The sequence below is a fragment of the Erythrolamprus reginae genome, chromosome 8, assembly GCF_031021105.1.
Source record: "Erythrolamprus reginae isolate rEryReg1 chromosome 8, rEryReg1.hap1, whole genome shotgun sequence".
Taxonomy (NCBI): domain Eukaryota; kingdom Metazoa; phylum Chordata; class Lepidosauria; order Squamata; family Dipsadidae; genus Erythrolamprus; species Erythrolamprus reginae.
The window spans coordinates 10,930,104-10,951,436 of NC_091957.1; the positions used below are offsets into that span (position 1 = coordinate 10,930,104).

General features: G+C 41.6%; 1 protein-coding gene across 15 annotated transcripts in view; it reads left to right on the forward strand.

Moving 5' to 3' along the window:
* ODF2 (outer dense fiber of sperm tails 2) overlaps nt 1-21,333 on the forward strand; it is a 46,116-nt gene that overhangs the window by 22,657 nt on the left and 2,126 nt on the right. For 14 of the 15 annotated variants that reach the window (XM_070758788.1, XM_070758778.1, XM_070758780.1 and 11 more), the window contains 9 exons: nt 298-483; nt 1,331-1,440; nt 3,437-3,572; nt 5,654-5,764; nt 7,545-7,649; nt 9,172-9,330; nt 13,630-13,730; nt 18,972-19,134; nt 20,974-21,099. In XM_070758788.1, coding sequence (XP_070614889.1) covers nt 298-483; nt 1,331-1,440; nt 3,437-3,572; nt 5,654-5,764; nt 7,545-7,649; nt 9,172-9,330; nt 13,630-13,730; nt 18,972-19,134; nt 20,974-21,099 — 1,197 coding nt within the window. Of the gene's footprint in view, nt 1-297; nt 484-1,330; nt 1,441-3,436; nt 3,573-5,653; nt 5,765-7,544; nt 7,650-9,171; nt 9,381-13,629; nt 13,731-18,971; nt 19,135-20,973; nt 21,100-21,333 lie in introns of all 15 variants that reach the window. The other variant, XR_011559692.1, reaches the window with a different exon arrangement.

A 21,333-nucleotide genomic window follows, 5' to 3' on the forward strand; every position in this document is an offset into this window, starting at 1 on the left:
AGCGGGCCAAGTACCACTGGGACCACTTTCACGGGCTTATGCCAGAGACGTTGCAGCTCGATTTTTAGATCTTCGTATTTCACTAATTTCTCTAGCTGCTTCTCCTCAATTCTGCTGTCTCCTGGGATTGCGATGTCGATGATCCATACTTTCTTTTTCTATTATTATTATTATTAATAATAATAATAATAATAATAATAATAATAATAATAATAATAATAATAATTAAAGCTCTAAGCATCCCTTCTGGTGTCCTGACGGCTTTCCTTCTTGCCTTCCTTCCTTCCCTTCTTACAGAATCTGGAGCGGATATCAGCTCAGCACAAGGCTGAAGTGGAGAACATAATGGAGCAGTTGAAGGAGCTGAAGGCCAAGGGAGATCGGGACAAGGACGCCTTGAAGAAAGCTATCAAGGCGCAGAAAGAACGAGCTGAACGGGCTGAGGAGTTTGCCGATCAACTGAACGTCCAATTATCTGAAAAGGTGATGAGAGCAGGGCCTTTCAGAGTCTTGAGACACAACTGGGAAAGGACCTCTTCTGAAGTCACCTGGAGAAAGGGGCATTCATTGAGAGATGTGATTCTGAGTAGGGAGAAGGGGAAAGGTTTGGGGTGACAGTAGAAGAAGGGCTCTCTTGACTGTAGCGTTAGCAAAAGAAGATGGTCTGTTAGTCAAATGGCATTAATTGGCTTGAAAGAATCTGAAGATACTTTGAAGATCTCTGAATGTATCTAGTGATACCTCGAAGCTATCTAGTGATACCTTGAAGGTATCTGAAGGTACTTTGAAGGCCTATGAAGATACCTTGAAGGTGTCTAAAGATTTGAAAGTATCTGAAGATACTTTAAAGGTCTCTGAAGATAACTTGAAAGTATCTAATGATACTTTGAAGGTCTCTGAAGATACTATGAAGGTTTTGAAGATATCCTTAAGATATCTAATGATAACTTGAAGCTACCTATCTGAAGATACTTTGAAGATCTCTGGAGATATCTTGAAGGTTTCTAGTGATAACTTGGAAATTATCTAATGATACCTTGAAGTTATTTGAAGATACTTTGTAGATATCTAATAATATTTTGAAGCTATCTAGTGATCCCTTGAAGGTATCTGAAGATACTCTGAAGGTACCTGAAGAGCAGTTGCCCCGGAGGGAAGCATCTTTGATGTTTCCCAAAATTAAAACTTCTTTTAGGAGTTCTCTGGCTTCCATCTTCTTCTTTCCACTGCCTTTCTCTTCTCTCCTGTATCATGTCCCTGTCCTAGATTAAGAGCAGCTTAATGTAGCCACAACTGGCTTTCAAGCTCTATCTCCTGCCTTACTTGATAGGACGCCTATGTGGCCGAAGCACTGTCCACCCTAGAATCCTGGCGGAATCGCTACAACCAAGTTGTGAAAGACAAAAGTGACCTCGAGGTGGAGATTGTGATGCTGAACAGGTGAGAGCCACAAGGGGGAGTGGTGGCGGCAGAAGAAAAGGCCTCTTGCGGTAACCCCCAAATCCGACCAGTAATATCTCAACCTCATCGCCGTAGGACCTTAATTTCAGCCAATAAAATTGGTCTCTCTGCCTGTGAGATTTGTGGTGGCAGAGGACGGGGCCTTCTTAACAGTAGCCCCAACCTGTTGGAATGGCCTCCCTTGAGCCATTCTGTGGTTGGTCCCCTCCTTTGGATAGATGCCAGCACAAGACATTTAGTTGCAATTCAGTTCGAGTTGAATTCATTACTAAAGCAGTTACTGACTTAACCACTAAAATATTGGGCTTTGAGTTAGCGCCTTGTCTGCCGTTCCCTCCTTCTTTGTTGGATTTTTTAAAAATAGTCTTTATTAATTTTCCAACGTTAATAGAATTTTTTATTGGCCAAGTGTGATTGGACACACAAGGAATTTGTCTTTGGTGCAGATGCTCTCAGTGTACATAAAAGAAAAAGATACATTTGTCAAGGATCATGATGTACAACATAATAATTGTCATAGGTACAAATAAGCAATCAGGAAACAATTAATATTAATAGAAATCATAAGAATAGAATAGAATAGAATAGAGCATAAAATAGAACAGGGAAGGGAAGAGAAGAGGGAATAGAATAGAGGATAGAATAGAGGCTATAGTAGAACAGAATAGAGCATAAAATAGAACAGGGAAGGGAATAGAATAGAATAGAATAGAGGATAGAATAGAGGCTATAGTAGAACAGAATAGAGCATAAAATAGAACAGGGAAGCGAAGAGAAGAGGGAATAGAATAGAGGATAGAATAGAGGCTATAGTAGAACAGAATAGAGCATAAAATAGAACAGGGAAGGGAAGAGAAGAGGGAATAGAATAGAATAGAATAGAGGCTATAGTAGAACAGAATAGAGCATAAAATAGAATAGGGAAGGGAGGGGAAGAGAAGAGAAGAGGGAATAGAATAGAATAGAGGCTAGAATAGAATAGAGCATAAAATAGATTAGGGAAGAGAAGAGAAGAGGGAATAGAATAGAATAATAGAATAGAATAGAATAGAATGTGTGATTGGACACACAAGGAATTTGTCTTTAGTGCAGATAGTCTCAGTGTACATAAAAGAAAATATACATTTGTCAAGAATCATGAGGTACAACACTTAAAGATTGTCATAGGGGTCAAATAGGCAATGAAGAAACAATCAATATTAATTTTAAAATCTTAAGGATACAAGCAACAAGTTACAGTCATACAGTCCTAAGTGGGAGGAAATGGAGGATAGGAATGATGAGGAAAAAAACTAGTAGTAATAGTGCAGACTTAGTAAATAAAAAACACAAATACAAAATACAAGTACGAAAAAAAACCTAAGTAAATAAAATGAATAAAAGTTAAAAAAAATAAGACAAAACTCAAATTGAACAAATACAGAATACGTGCAAATATAAACATTAAGAACGCTATGCAAATATTTGACAATATTTCATGTCAAAATATATACTTTCCTATTTCCCCATTTAAGTTAGTACGTGTTTTTTGCCATTAGTAATCTAACCTATAGTTTCATATGCACATGAATATTTTATCATTCAGGTTTTAGGTTTTTTTTTCTGTTTCTCATTTTGATTCCTAATTGCTAGCCAATTGTAAAATCTATTCCAAATTCTGTAATAGTCCAATTCCTCTTTTTCTCTGTTGGTTTGATGAGGCCCTGATTGAGATTGGCTGGGATTGTCTTAATTGAAACTGAATTATAATCCACTCTCGGAGTTGTTGTTCTTAGCCAGAAAAGCAGCTCGTGAATCTTAACGAGCGCTAAAAGGTAGCAAGAAAGCAAGCTGGGTTCATCACACACACACACACACACACACGTTACTCCAATTGGTAGGAAGCTTACAGCCTGGCAAAATTCTGCATTTGCATCGTGAGGCTGCTTGCTTCCTGGATAGTAGTAACGCTTGAATTCTTCTTGCTGTGCGACAGCCGGATTTCCGAACTGCTGGAACAGCAGAATGCCATGGAAGACAAAATGCGGGAAGACCGAGATGCCTTGGTAGATAAACTCCACAAGCAGGTTACTGAGAGTACCTCTATTAAACTGGAGAACGAGAGGCTGAAGGTGAGTAGAGAAGGCTTTGGGAAAGGAATTGTAAGTTTGTCAATGGCAACTGCATATAAGGTAAATGTACACTGCTCAAAAAAATAAAGGGAACAGTCAAAGAACACATCCTAGATCTGAATGAATGAAATATTCTCATTGAATACTTTATTCTGTACAAAATTGAATGGGCTGACCGCCTTCTGCTGCATGAATCCCAGCGACCGGTTAGGTCCCACAGAGTTGGCCTTCTCCGGGTCCCGTCAACTAAGCAATGTCGTTTGGCGGGACCCAGGAGAAGAGCCTTCTCTGTGGCGGCCCCGGCCCTCTGGAACCAGCTCCCCCCAGATATCAGAGTTGCCCCCACCCTCCTTACCTTTCGCAAGCTCCTTAAAAGCCACCTCTGTCGTCAGGCCTGGGGGAATTGAAATTTCCCTTCCCCCTTGGCTTATAGAATTTATACATGGTAGGCTTGTATGTATGAGTGGTTCTTCAAATTGGGGGTTTCAAGATTATTTTTAATATTAGATTTGTTTACATTGTCTTTTTATACTGTTGTTAGCCGCCCCGAGTCTTCGGAGAGGGGCGGCATACAAATCTAATAAATAAATAAATAAAATAAATGTGAAATTTATTGTCAATCAGTGTTGTTTCCTAAGTAGACAGTTTGATTTCACAGAAGTTTGGTTTACTTGGAGTTATGTTTAAGGGTTCCCTTTACTTTTTGAAGCAGTATATATAAAGGTGTTCTATAGATGGCATTTACCACCCGGCAAGGTTAGCATGTTTAAAAATATGTCCTTCAAATGTTGGAAATGTAACCAGACACCGGAGATATATTATCACATGTCGTGGACATGTGAAAATGCAAAGAAACGTTAAACAAAAATACATAGGTGGTTGGAGAAAATGTTAAAACAACACATAGTTTTATAAGCCAGAAATATTTTTTTTATAAGCCAGAAATATTTTTGTTAGGCCGAGTACATAAAAGTATGATAAAGGGAACCTGTATTTAATAATTACACGCTTTGACAGCAACAAAAATTGGTTATGCACATTATTGGGAAAATGGGGAAACGCCCACAGAAGACAATGTAATTTTTTTTTTAAAAAAAAATTAGATTGTGCAGAAATGCATAGATTGACATTAAAAATAAAAGAAGACAGAGTATTTTCAAACATGGGACTTGTTTTATAAATGGATGGATAGTAGAGGTAGAAATTAGGAGTGGGACGAGTATTACTCTATAAAAACAAATTGATTAAGACAATAGCCTGTTCATTAAGCACTTATGCATGTATGTAATGGAAATATGTATAAATAAATTGTTAAAGAAAAAGGAACAGATGCAAGAGCAGAGCTTGTTTGTGACATCGCAAAAGCATCAACTCCTACTGACGCAAATTTTCTCCCAGTTAATCTGTCCCTAGTTTACTTTTTTAAATTTCACTGGAAGTGGCTGAGATGCCATTCACAGTCTATCAAAATTGGGGAATTTCCTCATTTATGTCTAACCCTAAGAACCAGTTTACAACTTGGAATCGTTTCCAGGGGAGCTGGCAAAAGAACAAACCGGATTTGTGGGTGTCCTTTTCGGGATCGACAGTGGCTCTGAAGTTTCCGAAAGATGCCCTAATTAATTCACGAGCCAAACACCAAAAGAAATACAGTGATTTATTAGGAGCGACACTTCGGCAATAGTCCGACACAGTCAGAACTGAACTCACAATAGGTTACATCCTCTTGTGACCCTGTTTCCCCCCCCCCTTCTCACTGGACATGTCATAAATCATATTCTTCATTGCTGGGCTGTGGACCCCACACTCCCTTCTGACTCCGGTAACCCAGGATACAATCAGTAAAAGAAACATTTGTCGAATGTAGTTTCAGTTAGTACAATCAGCCACTCTCCTCCACTCCTTATTATGGCAACTTGAAAGCTTTGCAAGTTGACGTTGACTAAAGCAGATCCTGCCTTGCTTACCTGCTGAAACTTATGGGGCCCTTGAATCCCCTTATTCTGAGTAAACCGAGTTAGAGGAATCCTCCAATCCTGAATAAATTGAGTTATTTTGTGCCCCCCTCTCCCCCCTTGCAGTCTAGCATAATTCCAGTGGAGGAGCGGCTGAACCAATCACAGCAGGAAGTGGCAAAATTGAAGGGTTCCCTCAAGAACTACGAAGGCCTGATTGAAACCTACAAGAATCAGGTAGAGAACTTCACCTCTGTGGCGGGCAACCTGTTTCCACCTCCAGAAGCTGTACTGTCGATCTAGGCCTGAGCTCTGTTCACTGTCCAGATTTTCTTGCATTCCACATGACAGGGTGTCCAGCAAAGCTGGAAAACAGGGAAATCGTGGAATTATCAGGGAAATTTGTGGTTTTGGAAATATCAGGGAATTCGTGAAAAAAACGGAATAAATTAGGGGGGAAAACAAGCTGTATTTAAATGTTTAAAAGTCAGGGGAAAATCATGTAAAAAAAAAGGATCGCACTGCAGAGTCAAGCAAAAATGAGCATAACTGTGGCAACAACTTGCTTTCTCAGCTACCGATATTTCTCCATGGCTTAGCCGTTTGGTATGATGTCATCTACGACTGTGCCTTAACTAGATTGCAAGTTACAGGGAAATGTCAGGGAGATATCAGAGAATTTCAAAATGCTTTCCTCCTGGATAACCTGACATGAAGAATAGAATAGAATAGAATTTTTATTGGCCAAGTGTGATTGGACACACAAGGAATTTGTCTTGGTGCAGATGCTCCCAGCGTACATAAAATAAAATATACATTTGTCAAGAATCATGTGGTACAACACTTAATGATTGTCATAGGGGTCAAATAAGCAATGAAGAAGCAATATTAATAAAAATATATTAATATTAATAAAATGTATTAATAAAATAAAAAAGCTCCTTCATTCTGGACTTTAGTTGACTCTAGTTATCCCAACTAGAATTTGCTTGGGTGATGAAACAAAACTGGCCCATCCTCAGTATTTCCTGGTCCAAGAAATAGCAGTTCTTGGTTTGGTTTTGTTTAAATTGTTTTCCCCTAGCCTCAATTAGAAAATTCCCAGCCGCAGGAGAAGCTGAAGTGTAAAAAAAACCCGTAGTCCAAAAATAGAAAGACTCAGGTTATAGTTCCACCCTGGTATCTCCAAGAATGTCCATGATTTGGATCTAGAAAGTGGAGGGAATGTCATATTTTTCGAACTATAAGACACACCTTAGTTTTTGGAGAGGAAAATAAACAAAAAAATCTGCCTACCAGCATCCATCTGGCTCGCATCCTTAGCAAACAGCCTCGAACAGATGTATTAGCCTTGCAAAGCTCTGTTTGAAATGTTATCAGCCACGCAAAACTCCATTTGTGAGGCTGTTTTTTCAGCTTTGCAAAGCTCTGCTTGAGAGGTTGTTTTCAGCCTTGCAAAGCTCCATTTGAGAGGCTGAGTGGGGCTACATTTGGTGTATAACAAGCACCCAGATTTTCACCCTCTTTTAGGAGGGAAAAGGGTGCGTCTTATACTCTGAAAAATACAATAACCTAAGCCAGTGGTTCTCAACCTGGGTCTACGAACCCCTTGGGCAGATTGCGATGTCATCCCAGGGGCTTCACGAAGGCTGGACGAAATGTTACAATTTAAATCGAATTAAATCCAGGTGGTCCGTGGCCGCAGGAGATATTTAAAGGCTAGGGTTAGGTTTAAGAAAAGGCTACGCCCATGATTGTGTTTCTGGAAATGCTGGATTGCCATGCCCATCATCCTGTCTGCTCTGACACTACTACGCCCTGAATATTTATGGGATTTATAGTTGGATGCAGCCTGAGGGCTCCAAGTTGACTTAGCTACACCCCAGTCAATGCTGAGATAAGCAAATATTAGCCTTGACTAAATTTATCCTGGAGGTTCCGGATTGTAGATTTATAGATTATGGATTTATTGTCTGTTTCTCACCCTCTGTTCTTAACTTCTCTCTCTTTGATCCAGGTGGTCAAAACCCGAATGGAAGCCGATGAAGTGACTGTGAAATTGGAACTCTGCGACAAAGAGAATAAAGCACTGAAGGAAGAAATGGCCAAGGAGATTGAAAATGCAAGTGCCTGGTTCCTTTTCTTGAAACTCTCCAGGCCTGTTCAATTCCTCCTTTTTTTGTAAAGGGCTGAACAGGAAGCCCGTGTTGCATTCCTTCCCTTTTGAAGGGGAAAATTCTGCCTGAATTAGGACTGCGGGCAGTTCACTTCTAATTGCTGCTTTAAAAAAAAAACAAAACACACATGACAATTTGGATTGGAAGGCTGCTGTAGCTTCTAGGGGAGATGGTCCATCTCGTCTCTGAATGGCTGGCTTTTCAAATTCATTTCAGCCATCTTCCCATCATTTTAGGATGGACCGTTCATTCATTCATTCATTCATTCATTCATTCATTCATTCATTCATTCATTCAATTTGTAAGCCACCCAACTCTCTAGGGATTCTAGGCGGCTCACAACCAAAAATAAAACATACACTATAATATTAAAGCCTCTAACACCAATTTAGAAACGATTTAAGTTAGCGCGTTATGTACTTAATGTGCTAGATCAGAAATGGCCCTGCAGAAGACAGTAGCGCAGTGATGGCGAACCTTTTTCCCCGCGGGTGCCAAAAGAGCATTTGCACGCGCTATAGCACATGTACGAGTGCCCTGGGGAGGGCAAAAACAGCTTCCCCCGTCCCCCGGAGGCCCTCTGGAGGCCAGAAACAGCCTGTTTCCCAATTTCTGTTGGGCCTGGTAGTTTTGCCCTCCCCAGGCTCCAAAGGCTTCCCTGGAGCCAGGAAGGGTAAAAACCTCCTCCCCTGTCCTCCGGAAGGCTGTTTGGAAGCCAAAAACACCCTCCCAGAGCCTCTGTGTGAGCCAAAAATCAACTGTCCAGCACACACATGCATGTTGGAGCTGAGCTAGTGCAACAGATCCTTAACCAACCCACAGGTATCCTAAGGTTTCTCTGCCAGAATTCAATAACAAAAAGAGGACAGTTTTGGCAGTCTGGTTTTTTTCATGATTTTTTTTCTAAAAGTGAAAATGGTGGTGAAAATGAATGTCTCCCATCATACTTAAATCCCTAACCAAAAATGTCCCAAATGTGATGTTTCTAGAGCTTATTCTTAACTGTCTTATTCCCCTAAAATAGACCAAAAGTGTGCCAGTAAACATAGCTCCACGTGCCACCTGTGGGACCCATAGCTTCGCCATCACTGCAGTAGCGTGTAATTTATTTATTTATTTATTCAATTTTTATGCCGCCCTTCTCCTTAGACTCGGGGCGGCTTACAACATGTTAGCAATAGCACTTTTTTAACAGAGCCAGGCTATTGCCCCCACAATCCAGGTCCTCATTTGACCCACCTCGGAAGGATGGAAGGCTGAGTCAACCTTGAGCCGGTGATGAGATTTGAACCGCTGACCTTCAGATCTACAGTCAGCTTCAGTGGCTTGCAATACAGCATTCTACCTGCTGCGCCACTCCGGCTCATTTGGGGTTAGGAGTGGGGTCCCCCAACATCCGGAGGGCTGAGAAGTCTCCAGAAAAGGACCCCCCTCTTCACTCCCGCCGTTCCTCTTATCCGTCCACAGGCTCGCAAGCAGTTCCAGAACCAAGTGGCCGAGCTGGAGAAACTTCCTGAGATCTTGAAGATCACCGAAACCAAGCTGGCAGAGTGTCAGGAGCAGCTGAAGAGTTATGAGAAGAAAAATATGGATCTGTCTGCCATGATCACAGACCTCCGTCAGCGGGTAAGGGATTGGCAGAAGGCGCCCACACGAACCTCCAGCCGGGGACCAAAGTGAGCTTCTAAGCACCAGGAAGGTGCAATCTTTGTCTCTTGTCTCTTTTTGAAATGATTAAAACAGCTGCACGGCAGAATAAACAGACCCACGGCATGCCTGTCTTTCATTGTGTGTTGCGCTGTCTCCTTTTAAGCTGTGTTGGAATTGGCTCCCACCCCTCTCTTGTCTTGTCTTCCTGGGCCTCCATCCGTGTGCTTCGCTTTGCTTGCCAGGTAGCCGAGACAGATCCCGTGATGGGGAGAGTTTTGCGCACAGGGAAGGTAAGCTAGACCAGTGTTTTTCAACCAGTGTGCCGTGGCACACTAGTGTGTCGTGAGACATGGTCAGGTGTGCCGCGAAGCTCAGAGAGAGAAAGAAAGCAAGAGAGAAAGAAAGCAAGAGAGAGAGAGAAAGAAAGCAAGAGAGAGAAAGAGAACAAGAGAGAGAAAGCAAGAGAGAGAGAAAGAGAACAAGAGAAAGAAAGCAAGAGAGAGAGAAAGAGAGAGAAAGAAAGCAATAGAGAGAGAGAAAGAGAGGGAGGGAAGGAGAGAGAGAAAGACATAGAGGGAGGTAGGGAGGAAGAGAGAAAGAGAGTAAAAAAGAGAGGAAGGAAGAGAAAGAAAGAGGGATGGAGAGAGAAAGAAGGAAGGGCGAGAAAGAGGGAGGGAGAGAGAGAGAAATAGAGCGAAAGAGAGGAAGAGAGAGAAATAATTTTTTTGTCCAAACTTTTTTAGCCCTCCCCCTCCCCCCGCTCAATGTGCCCCAGGGTTTCGTAAATGTAAAAAATGTGCCGCGGCTCAAAAAAGGTTGAAAATCACTGAGCTAGACAGTGTACCTAATTGAAGTCTTCCAATGGAAAACACTGCAGCAGGCTTTTTTGTAAAAATATATTTTACTTTTCTTCTTATCAAACTGCTTCTCTAAACCAGTGTTTCCCAACCTTTTTTGAGCCACGGCACATTTTTTACATTTACAAAATCCTGGGGCACACCACCAACCCAAATGACACAAAATGACACCCCAAGACATTCTCTCTTTTTCCATCCCTGTCTCCTCCCCACCCTTGTGTGTGTGTGTGTGTGTGTATATACTCTTGAACCATTTCCAAAAACAGGTGAGGGCTGGGGGTTTTCTCTCTTATTCTTTGGCTTTTTATCATATGCTTTAAATCAAGAGTCACTTCTCTCTTTTGTTTCTCTCTCTTTCTTCTCATTCTCTGTCTCAATCATTTCCTCATTTCTCTTTTTTCCTCCCCTTTTTGTTCATTTCTCTCACTCTCTCTCTTGCTTTCTTTCTCTCTCACTCTTGCTTTCTCTCTCTTTCGCTTTTCTTTCTCTCTTTCTTTCTCTCTTTCGCTTTTCTTTCTCTCTTGCTTTCTCTCTCTCACACACTCTCTTTCTCTCTCTCTCTCTCACTCTCTCTCTCTCAGCAAAACCTGAGCTTCCTTCTTCGCAGCACACCTGACCATGTCTCGCGGCACACTAGTGTGCCACGGCACACTGGTTGAAAAACACTGCTCTAAACTATCACCTTTACATTTAACCACTATAATTTTTATTTATTTATTTATCAGATTTGTATGCCGCCCATCTCCGCAGACTCATGCCGGCTCACAGCAATAATAATACAATGTAAACAAATCTAATATTTAAGTTAATTTAAAACCCCAATTTAGAAACCAATCATGCATACTAGCATATCATGCATAAATTTTATAAGCCTAGGGGGAGGGAAAGTATTAATTCCCCCATGTCTGACGACAGAGGTGGGTTTTAAGGAGCTTACGAAGGGCAAGGAGGGTGAGGGCAACTCTGATATCTGCGGGGAGTTGGTTCCAAAGGGTCGGGGCCGCCACAGAGAAGGCTCTTCCCCGGGTCCCGCCAAACAACATTGTTTAGTTGACGGGACCCGGAGAAGGCCAACTCTGTGGGACCTAACTGGTCGCTGGGATTCGTGCGGCAGAAGGCGGTCCCGGAGATATTCTGGTCCAGTGCCATGAAGGGCTTTATAGGTCATAACCAACACTTTGAATTGTGACCGGAAACTGATCGGCAACCAATGCAGACTGCGGAGTGTTGGTGTGACATGGGGGATTTAGGAAAGCCCATGATAGCTCTCGCAGCTGCATTCTGCACGATCTGAAGTTTCCGAACACTTTTCCAAGGTAGCCCCATGTAGAGAGCACAATACTACTGTATACATCAGTGTTTCCCAACCTTGGCAACTTGAAGATATTTGGACTTCAACTCCCAGAATTCCCCAGCCAGCGAATGCTGGCTGGGGAATTCTGGGAGTTTAAGTCCAGATATCTTCAAGTTGCCAAGGTTGGGAAACACTGGTATACCTCCACCACTGCAACCACTAAGCACTAAACCACCAACTCACTATAACAAACCAGTCACTGTAACAAACCACACCCATGCAAGGGTGTTTATTTATTTACTTATTAGATTTGTATGCCGCCCCTCTCCGAAGTCTCGGGGCGGCTAACAATAATAAAAAAGACAATGTAAACAAATCTAATGTTAAAAATAATCTTTAAAAACCCCAATTTAAAGAACCAATCATACATACAAGCATGTATAAATTCTATAAGCCTAGGGGGAAGGGAAAATTTCAATTCCCCCATGCCCGAGTCTGCGGAGAGGGGCGGCATACAAATGTAATAAATAATAATAATAATAATAATAATAATAAAAATAATAATAGTGTTACCCCTATTATATAGGTTACAGCCAATCAGGTTGTAGCACATTTAGCAAACCCACCCCGAGTTTTTGGAGAGGGGCGGCATACAAGTCTAATAAATTATTATTTTTATTTTTAGTATTATTATTATTGAAGTCATGATTACCTACTGATTAGCCTTTCCCATGGTTAGAAACCCTTTACTTGCATTGTAAATATTACCTTCAGAAACTGATTTCTGACACCCCTTTTAATATTACAATGCAATTACACACATTTTTCTTTAACCTTGTTTTGTGCGAGGAGATGCCTTTTCGCCCCGGGATCAAATTAGCATATGAAAATGCCACCGTAAGGGTGGAAGGGTTTTTTAAAGCGCGTGGTGAAGATGCTCGCCTCCCTCTTGGAAAGATTGAGAGTTCAATCCTGGGTAGCGGCAGATCTTTCTCTCTTCCTAGGGCAGAAAGGGGGAGAAAATCTGTGAACTCCCCATGGTGTCAGGAAGGGCATCCAGCCGGTAAACGCCCTGCGCCATCCAGTTGCCTCGACTTTACCCCAAATTAAGGGATTACAAGATCGTAAAAAAGGAGTGTTTATATATATATATATATATATATATTTGTTTTCGTAGATTTTCCATATTATTTTCATATCATATATATATATCTATCTTCCTGTTTTGTAATCCTCCTTCAGATAGTCATCAATATTGAAAGAAACAGAAACATAGAAGATTGACGGCAGAAAAAGACCTCCTGGTCCATCTAGTCTGCCCTTACATTATTCCCTGTATTTTATCTTAGGATGGATATATGTTTATCCCAGGCATGTTTACCATATTTACCAACCACATCTGCTGGAAGTTTGTTCCAAGCATCAACTACTCTTTCAGTAAAATAATATTTTCCCACGTTGCTTCTGATCTTTCCCCCAACTAACCTCAGATGGTGCCCCCTTGTTCTTGTGTTCACTTTCCTATTAAAAACACTTCTCTCCTGAACCTTATTTAACCCTTTAACATATTTAAATGTCTCGATCATGTCCCCCCCCTTTCCCTTCTGTCCTCCCCACTATACAGATTGAGTTCATGAAGTCTTTCCTGATACGTTTCATGCTTAAGACCTTCCACCATTTTTGTAGACCGTCTTTGGACCCGTTCAATTTGATCCATATCTTTTTGTAGTGAGGTCTCCAGAACTGAACACAGTATATTCCAAATGGGGTCTCACCAGCGCTCTACACAGCGGGATCACAATCTCCCTATCTTGGGCCGTCTATGGTGACTTAATGGTGGGATAGACATTATCAAGATCAAAAGCTGCTGCTTCTTCCTCTTCCATGAGTGCTAGAAACTTGCCTGGCCTGAAAAAAATCCCAGCACTCAGCTCTCCTTGGCTATTATTTCTACAAAAACTGCTCTATCTTTTCTACGTCTTCGCCCTCAAAACCTAGCTTTACTGCCTGTTTCCAAAGCAAGTTGGCTTCGATATAGGAGAAGAGCAACATCTGTACCCTAAATTCTCTGTGTTGTTTTTTTTCTCTCTTTCTCTTTTCCCTTTTTTAATCCTTTCTTTTTAGATTGAGCTTCAGGGGGACAAGATGGAGTTGGCGCGAGAAAAGTATCAGTCTGCCCAGGAAGAGAATAAGCAGATGACTCTCAAGTTGGAGGAACTGGAGAGGTTAGGAAATGTGGGGGCAATGCTCAAGGGCAATGGGGGGGCGGTGTTTCCAACTTACCCCACTGCTGGTTCGCTCCCTCCTGCATTCCAACGCATGTACAATAATGAAAAAAACCCATAATAATTTTTTAAAAACAAAGCCAGAAAAAATATGCAGATCGCATGCACAGTGTCGGAACTTGGCTTCTGTGCAAGCTCAGAAGAATAGAATAGAATTTTTATTGGCCAAGTGTGATTGGACACACAAGGAATTTGTCTTGGTGCATATGCTCTCAGCGTACATAAAATAAAATATACATTTGTCAAGAATCATGTGGTACAACACTTAATGATTATCATAGGGGTCAAATAAGCAATGATTAAGCAATATTAATAAAAATCTTAGGATATAAGCAACAAGTTACAGTCATACAGTCAACATGGGAGGAAATGGGTGAAAGGAATGATGAGAAAAACTAGTAGAATAGAAGTGCAGATTTAGTAGAAAGTCTGACAGTGTTGAGGGAGTTATTTGTTTAGTAGAGTGATGGCATTCGGGAAAAAACTGTTCTTGTGTCTAGTTTTCTTGGTGTGCAGTGCTCTGTAGCGACGTTTTGAGGGTAAGAGTTGAAACAATTTGTGTCCAGGATGCGAGGGGTCAGTAAATATTTTCCCTGCCCTCTTTTTGACTCATGCAGTATGCAGGTCCTCAATGGAAGGCAGGTTGGCAGTTTTTTCTGCAGTTCTGATTATCCTCTGAAGTCTGTGTCGGTCCTGTTGGGTTGCAGCACCAAACCAGACAGTTATAGAGGTGCAGATGACAGACTCAATGATTCCTCTGTAGAACTGAATCAGCAGCTCCTTGGGCAGTTTGAGCTTCCTGAGCTGGCGCAGAAAGAACATTCTTTGTTGTGCTTTTTTGATGATGTTTTTGATGTTAGGTGACCATTTTAGGTCTTGAGATATCATAGAACCTAGAAATTTGAAGGTCTCTACTGTTGATACTGTGTTGTCTAGTATTGTGAGAGGTGGAAGGGTGGAAGTGTTTCTCTTAAAGTCTACCACCATTTCTACGGTTTTGAGTGTGTTCAGTTCTAGATTGATCTGGCCACACCACAAGGATAATTGTTCAACTTCCCGTCTGTATGCGGATTCATCATTGTCTCGAAGGAATTTAAAAAAAAAAAATACTTTATTAGTTGATTAAAAAATGGGAAGGGGGGGATGGGAGTAAAAAAAAAGAGAAGTAGGAGGGGGATGGGGTAAACAATATTTTTATACAGTAGCTTGTATATATTGTGGTATATACATTCCAAATATTTGTCTATAGGTAATTATTTTGTATTCAATATTCTTATTTGGATAATCTTATAACTGTAGTATTTAGTAGTCCAGGGGTGACGTGGAAAGGAAAGGTAGTTTGGAAGTGGGATAGAAAAGAAAAGAGAGAGAAAAAGAAACAAAGAGAAAGAAAGGAAAGAAAGAAAGAAAGAAAGAGAGAGGGGGGGTAGGAATATGCATTGTGACGACTTGGTTTGATTATGTGGTAGGTTGAGGTCACCAAGGAAGATAATGGGATGGGGGCAGGAGGTTGCCCAAGTTAGGAGGGAGGTTAGTTTAGTTGCATGGGTAATGTCGTAGTTAGGAGCTCTGTAGCACAGAAGGAAACGGAGTGTAGTGTTGAGGGAAATGTCGCAAACTAGGCTTTCAGGGAGGATGAGATCTTGTGTAACTTGAATGTTTTTTAGGTTGAGTGAGCTTTTGTAGAATATGGCTACACCACCCCCTCTGCGGGAGTCGCGGTCAGACCGGAAGACCAGATAGTTACTTTGTGTGATGATGGAGTCAGGATATGAAGAGTTCAGCCATGTTTCACAAACAAATATTAAGTCAAATATGTTTGTGTCAAGTAGGATGAGGAATTCAGATAATTTGTTGATTATGCTTCTTGCATTGATTAGTTTACATTTGAGATTGAGTTCGTGGTCAAGGGTGGGATTGGGTTGAGTTGGGTAGAAATTGGATTGGAATGAGGTAGTAAAAGGCGCACTATCCTATTTGTTGCTTGAAGTGCTGGGGGGGTCCGTTTGAAGATGAGGGATGATGGGTGGAGAAGATGGCTGAGGAGGGACAATGGGTTTGGGGAAGAAGGGAGGATTATGAGATTTGGTCCTGATGCAATCAGAGCGGTAGTCAATGTAGAGGTTAGTTTCACCTTGGTCACAACGTCTCCGGAGTTCGGCCCGTAGTTCACGAGAGCGGATGCGTTGGAGTAGTGTTAGGTCTGGTCTGGATCTGAGTTTGTTGTAATTTGCGTTATTTCTGGCGATGGAGTTCATGGTCCTGATGAACTGTTGTTTGGTAGTTTCGTTTTTGCAGACTATTCTGCACAGCCGGGGAGCCATTGTTCCATCACTGTACTTTAGTACAGGGCCACTTCTAGAAACCGCTAAGATATCGTCAGGGGCGATTGATTGAGGATGATGGTTGTGGATGATACTACGGATATTTGATAGATCGGTTTCCCCGTTTTCTTCTAGGCCAAAAAGTACGGCGTCATGGCGTTTTTGTCCACGTTCCATGGCATCTTGCATCAGGGTGGAGATGTCAGTAGTAGGGTTTGAAGATAGAGGTAGTGGTGGCCTGGGTGGAGTATAAAGTGGTGGTGGTGGAGTGGTGTCGGGTACTTGTTTTGGTGTTATAGTGTGTATCAGATCTTGGATGTTTTTTTCTATGGAGGCAAACCGTAGTTCCATGCTTTCTGAGCATGGTAGCTGGGCTTTAGAGACTGCTGATTGGATTACATCGGGTAGATTGCCAAGGGAGTCTGGTTTGGGAGTGCAGGATGGGCAGCAATAGTAGAAAGAAGGATTATCTTGAAGATAAGTGGCGACATGCTTATTTATGTTAAGGCAGGTAGGATGAGCTGACTTTTTGTGAGTGAGAAGTATTTGTGGGTTATGGTATTAGTAAGTTATTAGTAGTTATCGAGTGGATTGAACTCAAACGGATTGTACTGATTTTGGTGCAAATTTCTATTGAAGGAATTTTTAAAATTTAAAAAAAATTAAAAAGATGGTGGCGCCCATAGACCAGCACCAACCAACCCGGTTCATTGACATCATCGTGATGTCACCAGCAGGACGCTACCAGTTCAGGCAAACTGGTTCAAACCAGGATAAACCCACCCCGGCTCAAGGGAGGAGGAAGACATCTCATCGCTGATTTAATTGCCATTTCTTAGAAAATTCTACATTCTTGATAAATGCGCTGGTGTCTTCAGTCGATTTATTTTTATTTTATTTTATTTATTCGATTTTTATGCCTCCCTTCTCCTTAGATTCAGGGCGGCTTACAACATGTTAGCATTAGCACTTTTTAAACAGAGCCAGCCTATTGCCTCCACAATCCGGGTCCTCATTTTACACACCTCGGAAGGATGGAAGTCTGAGTCAACCTTGAGCCGGGGATGAGATTTGAACCGCTGACCTACAGATCTACAGTCAGCTTCGGTGGCCTGCAGTACAGCACTCTACCTGCTGCGCCACCCTGGCTCCAATTTAATTTATTTACTTAATTTTTGAGAACAAAAACCAAATGCCCTTTTAATTACTTTTTTTTTTAAAAAAATCTATTTTTTCTTGCTATGTTTGTATGTCTTTAAATGTAGACGAATTGATGGCTATGATGCAATGAAGTAATGAATGATGTAATGTCTTTTTTTAAATGTATATAAATTTAATAACTATTTTACATTTTTTTAAAAACCCAAATGCTTTCATAATCCATCTAGACCATCCCTTTGATTTAATCCAGAGGTCTCCAAACTGCAACTTTTAAAAGTTGTAGACTACTGGGTGTCCAGCAAATCTGGAAAACGGAATTATCAGGGAAATCGGCGGTTCGGGAAAGACCAGGGAATTAGTGAAAAAAATGGAATAAATCAGGGGGGGAAACCAAGCTGTGTTAAAATGTTTAAAAGTCGGGGGGAAATCATGTTTAAAAAAAAAAGGATTGCGCTGCCTGGCAGAGTCAAGCAAAAATGAGCATAACTGTGGCAACAACTTGCTTCCTCAGCTACCGATATCTCTCCACAGCTTAGCCGTTTGGTATGATGTCATCTATGACCATGCTTTAACTAGATCGCAAGTTGCAGGGAAATGTCAGGGAAATATCAGGGAATTTCAAAATTTATTTGTTTGTTTGTTTGTTTGTTTGTTGATTGATTGATTGATTGATTGATTGATTGATTGATTGGATTTGTATGCCGCCCCTCTCCGGAGACTCGAGGCGGCTAACAGCGACAATAAAACAGTGTACAATAGTAATTTGGTATTAGAAATGATTAAAAATCCATTAATATAAAAACCAAACATACATACATACATACCATGCATAGAATTTTAAAGGCCTAGGGGGAAAGAATATCTCAGTTCCCCCATGCCTGGCGGCAGAGGTGGGTTTTAAGTTGTTTACGAAAGGCAAGGAGGGTGGGGGCAGTTCTAATCTCTGGGGGGAGTTGGTTCCAGAGGGCCGGAGCCGCCACAGAGAAGGCTCTTCCCCTGGGTCCCGCCAGGCGGCATTGCTTAGTTGACAGGACCCTGAGAAGATCCACTCTGTGGGACCTAACTGGTCGCTGGGATTCGTGCAGCAGAAGGCGGTCCCTGAGGTAATCTGGTCTGGTGCTATGAAGGGCTTTATAGGTCATAACTAACACTTTGAATTGTGACCGGAAACTTATCGGCAACCAATGCAGACTGCGGAGTGTTGGTGTAACATGGGCATATTTGGGAAAGCCCATGATAGCTCTCGCAGCTGCATTCTGCACGATCTGAAGTTTCCGAACATTTTTCAAAGGTAGCCCCATGTAGAGAGCGTTACAAGAGTCAAGCCTCGAGGTGATGAGGGCATGAGTGATCGTGAGCAGTGACTCCCGGTCCAAGTAGGGTCGCAACTGGTGCACAAGGCGAACCTGGGCGAACGTCCCCCTCATCACAGCTGAAAGATGTTTCTCTAATGTGAGCTGTGGATCGAGGAGGAAATGAAAATGCTGGACACCCGGACACTACAACTCCCAGAATTCCTCAGCCTCCATGCTGACTGAGGAATTCTGGGAGTAGAAGTCCCCTAAAGTTGCCGAGTTTGAAGAAGCCTGGTTTAAGGACCAGTAAACGAAAACATATCATCTCCAGATAAATCATGTTGGAGCTCTTATTTCCGCAAGCCACGGCTGCCCGCAAATCACCTGTGGTTCCACTTTAGGAAACTGGAAGCGACAAGTGGGCAGAACGTAGAATTTCTCCAAATCATCGCCAAAAGAGAAGAGTCCATCCATCAGGCCCAGCTTCGGCTAGAGGAGAAGACCAGGGAGTGTGGCTCCTTTGCACGGCAGTTGGAGATGGCCTTTGATGACGCCAAGAAACAGGTTGGTTTACTCCTTGGGTGTTGGGTGCGAAAGCTCCCAAGTCACTTGAAGAGTCCAAACTTTAAAAATTGGTCATAAAACAAGGAATATCCAAGATGAATCCGTCAATGTTTGCACTCTCTCTTCCTAAGAATAACAAGTGAACTACGGTACACTGCTCAAAAAATAAAGGGAACACTTAAAACAACAGAATCTAATTCCAAGTCAATCAAACTTCTGTGAAATCAAACTGTCCACTTAGGAAGCAACACTGGTTGACAATTTCACATGCTGTTGTGCACATTCAACTTTGTACAGAACAAAGGATTCAAGGAGAATATTTCATTCATTCAGATCTAGGATGTGTTCTTTGAGTGTTCCCTTTGTTTTTTGAGCAGCATATATGTATGTATAAGGTGGGAAATATAGAATGAGACTAACAAATTGTACAGATAGACTTAGATAAATATTAATGAAGGTTACAAGGAACCAAATAATATCATACCATGAAATTAGGGAGAAATATTTTGGAAAAGCTGGTAAGTATTCTTCGTGTTTGTTTCGGTTTATGTATTTTTTTTTCTATTTTTTTTTAAATTTGTTGTCTTTTTTAATAATAATAAAAACTTAATAAAGATTATTTTAAAAGAGAATAAAGAGCCAGTTGTAGAAGATTTAACAAGGAGAAGATTTCTGATGAGAACTCCCATGACATCTTCCTTCCAGAAAACTCTGGAACCTTAAGCGTTCTTGATTGATTGATTGATTGATTGATTGATTGATTGATTGATTGATTGATTGGATTTGTATGCCGCCCCTCTCCGTAGACTCGGGACGGCTAACAACAGTGATAAAAAACAGCATGTAACAATCCAATACTAAAACAACTAAAAAAAACCCTTATTATAAAACCAGCAACACCTGGATATTCCGACCCTCTGCCACCCCAGAGATCGGTGCCCCCTCCCCTGCCTCTCCAGCGTCAGGTTGGCCAAATATATCATTCATACTATTTCCATCTCACTCACACCGTAGTCCCACCCTCCATATCCATCCCACCCACCCCCCATTCATCCCGTAATCATCCACCCAATGCATATCCACCCTTAGCTTGGATTCGTCCTTTGGATGGTAACGTTGGTCTTTGAGAGAAAGGCCAACAACTCTTTAAGATCGATGGCAACTAAGCAAGGATCCCGTCAACTAAACAATGCCGCTTGGCGGGGCCCAGGGGAAGAGCCTTCTCTGTGGCGGCCCCGGCCCTCTGGAACCAACTCCCCCCCAGAAATTAGAATTGCCCCCACCCTCCTTGCCTTTCATAACCTACTTAAAACCCACCTCTGCTGCCAGGCATGGGGGAATTGAGATACGCTTTCCCCCTAGGCCTTTACGTATGTCTGAATGTATGTTTGGTTTTTATATTAATGGGTTTTTAATCGTTTTTAGTATTGGATTATTATTGTACACTGTCTTATTATTGCTGTTAGCCACCCCGAGTCTCCGGAGAGGGGCGGCATACAAATCCAATAAGTAAGTAAGTAAGTAAGTAAGTAAGTAAGTAAGTAAGTAAAAGTAAGTAAGTAAGTAAGTAAGTAAGTAAAAGTAAGTAAGTAAGTAAGTAAAAGTAAGTAAGTAAAAGTAAGTAAAAGTAAGTAAGTAAGTGTAAGTAAGTAAGTAAGTAAAAGTTTAGTAAGTAAGTAAGTAAAAGTAAGTAAGTAAGTAAGTAAGTAAGTAAGTAAGTAAGTAAGTAAGTAAGTAAATATCGTCCTCTGAATTTGAAAAGGGACCAAGCAGCTCTCCTTTCCTGGGATGGAGATGCATTGGCCCTTCGCTTACCCAATTTTTTCTCTCTACCTTCAGTTGGAGCAAACAAGGGATCGTGCAGCAGTGAGAGAGAGGACTTCTCAGTCAAAGATGCTGGACCTGGAAACTCAGCTGAGCAAGACAAAGGCCGAACTGAACCAGCTACAACGCAGTAAAGATGACGTAAGGAGCCTACAATAGACCTCCTACACGTTAGGAAACCTAGCCTGGCTGTTTTTATGTAGGGAGGGTGTTATAGAAACATAGAAGATTGACGGCGGAAAAAGACCTCCTGGTCCATCTAGCCTGCCCTTATACTATTTCCTTTATTTTATCTTAGGATGGATCTATGTTTATCCCAGGCATGTTTACATTCAGTTACTGTGGATTTACCAACCACGTCTGCTGGAAGTTTGT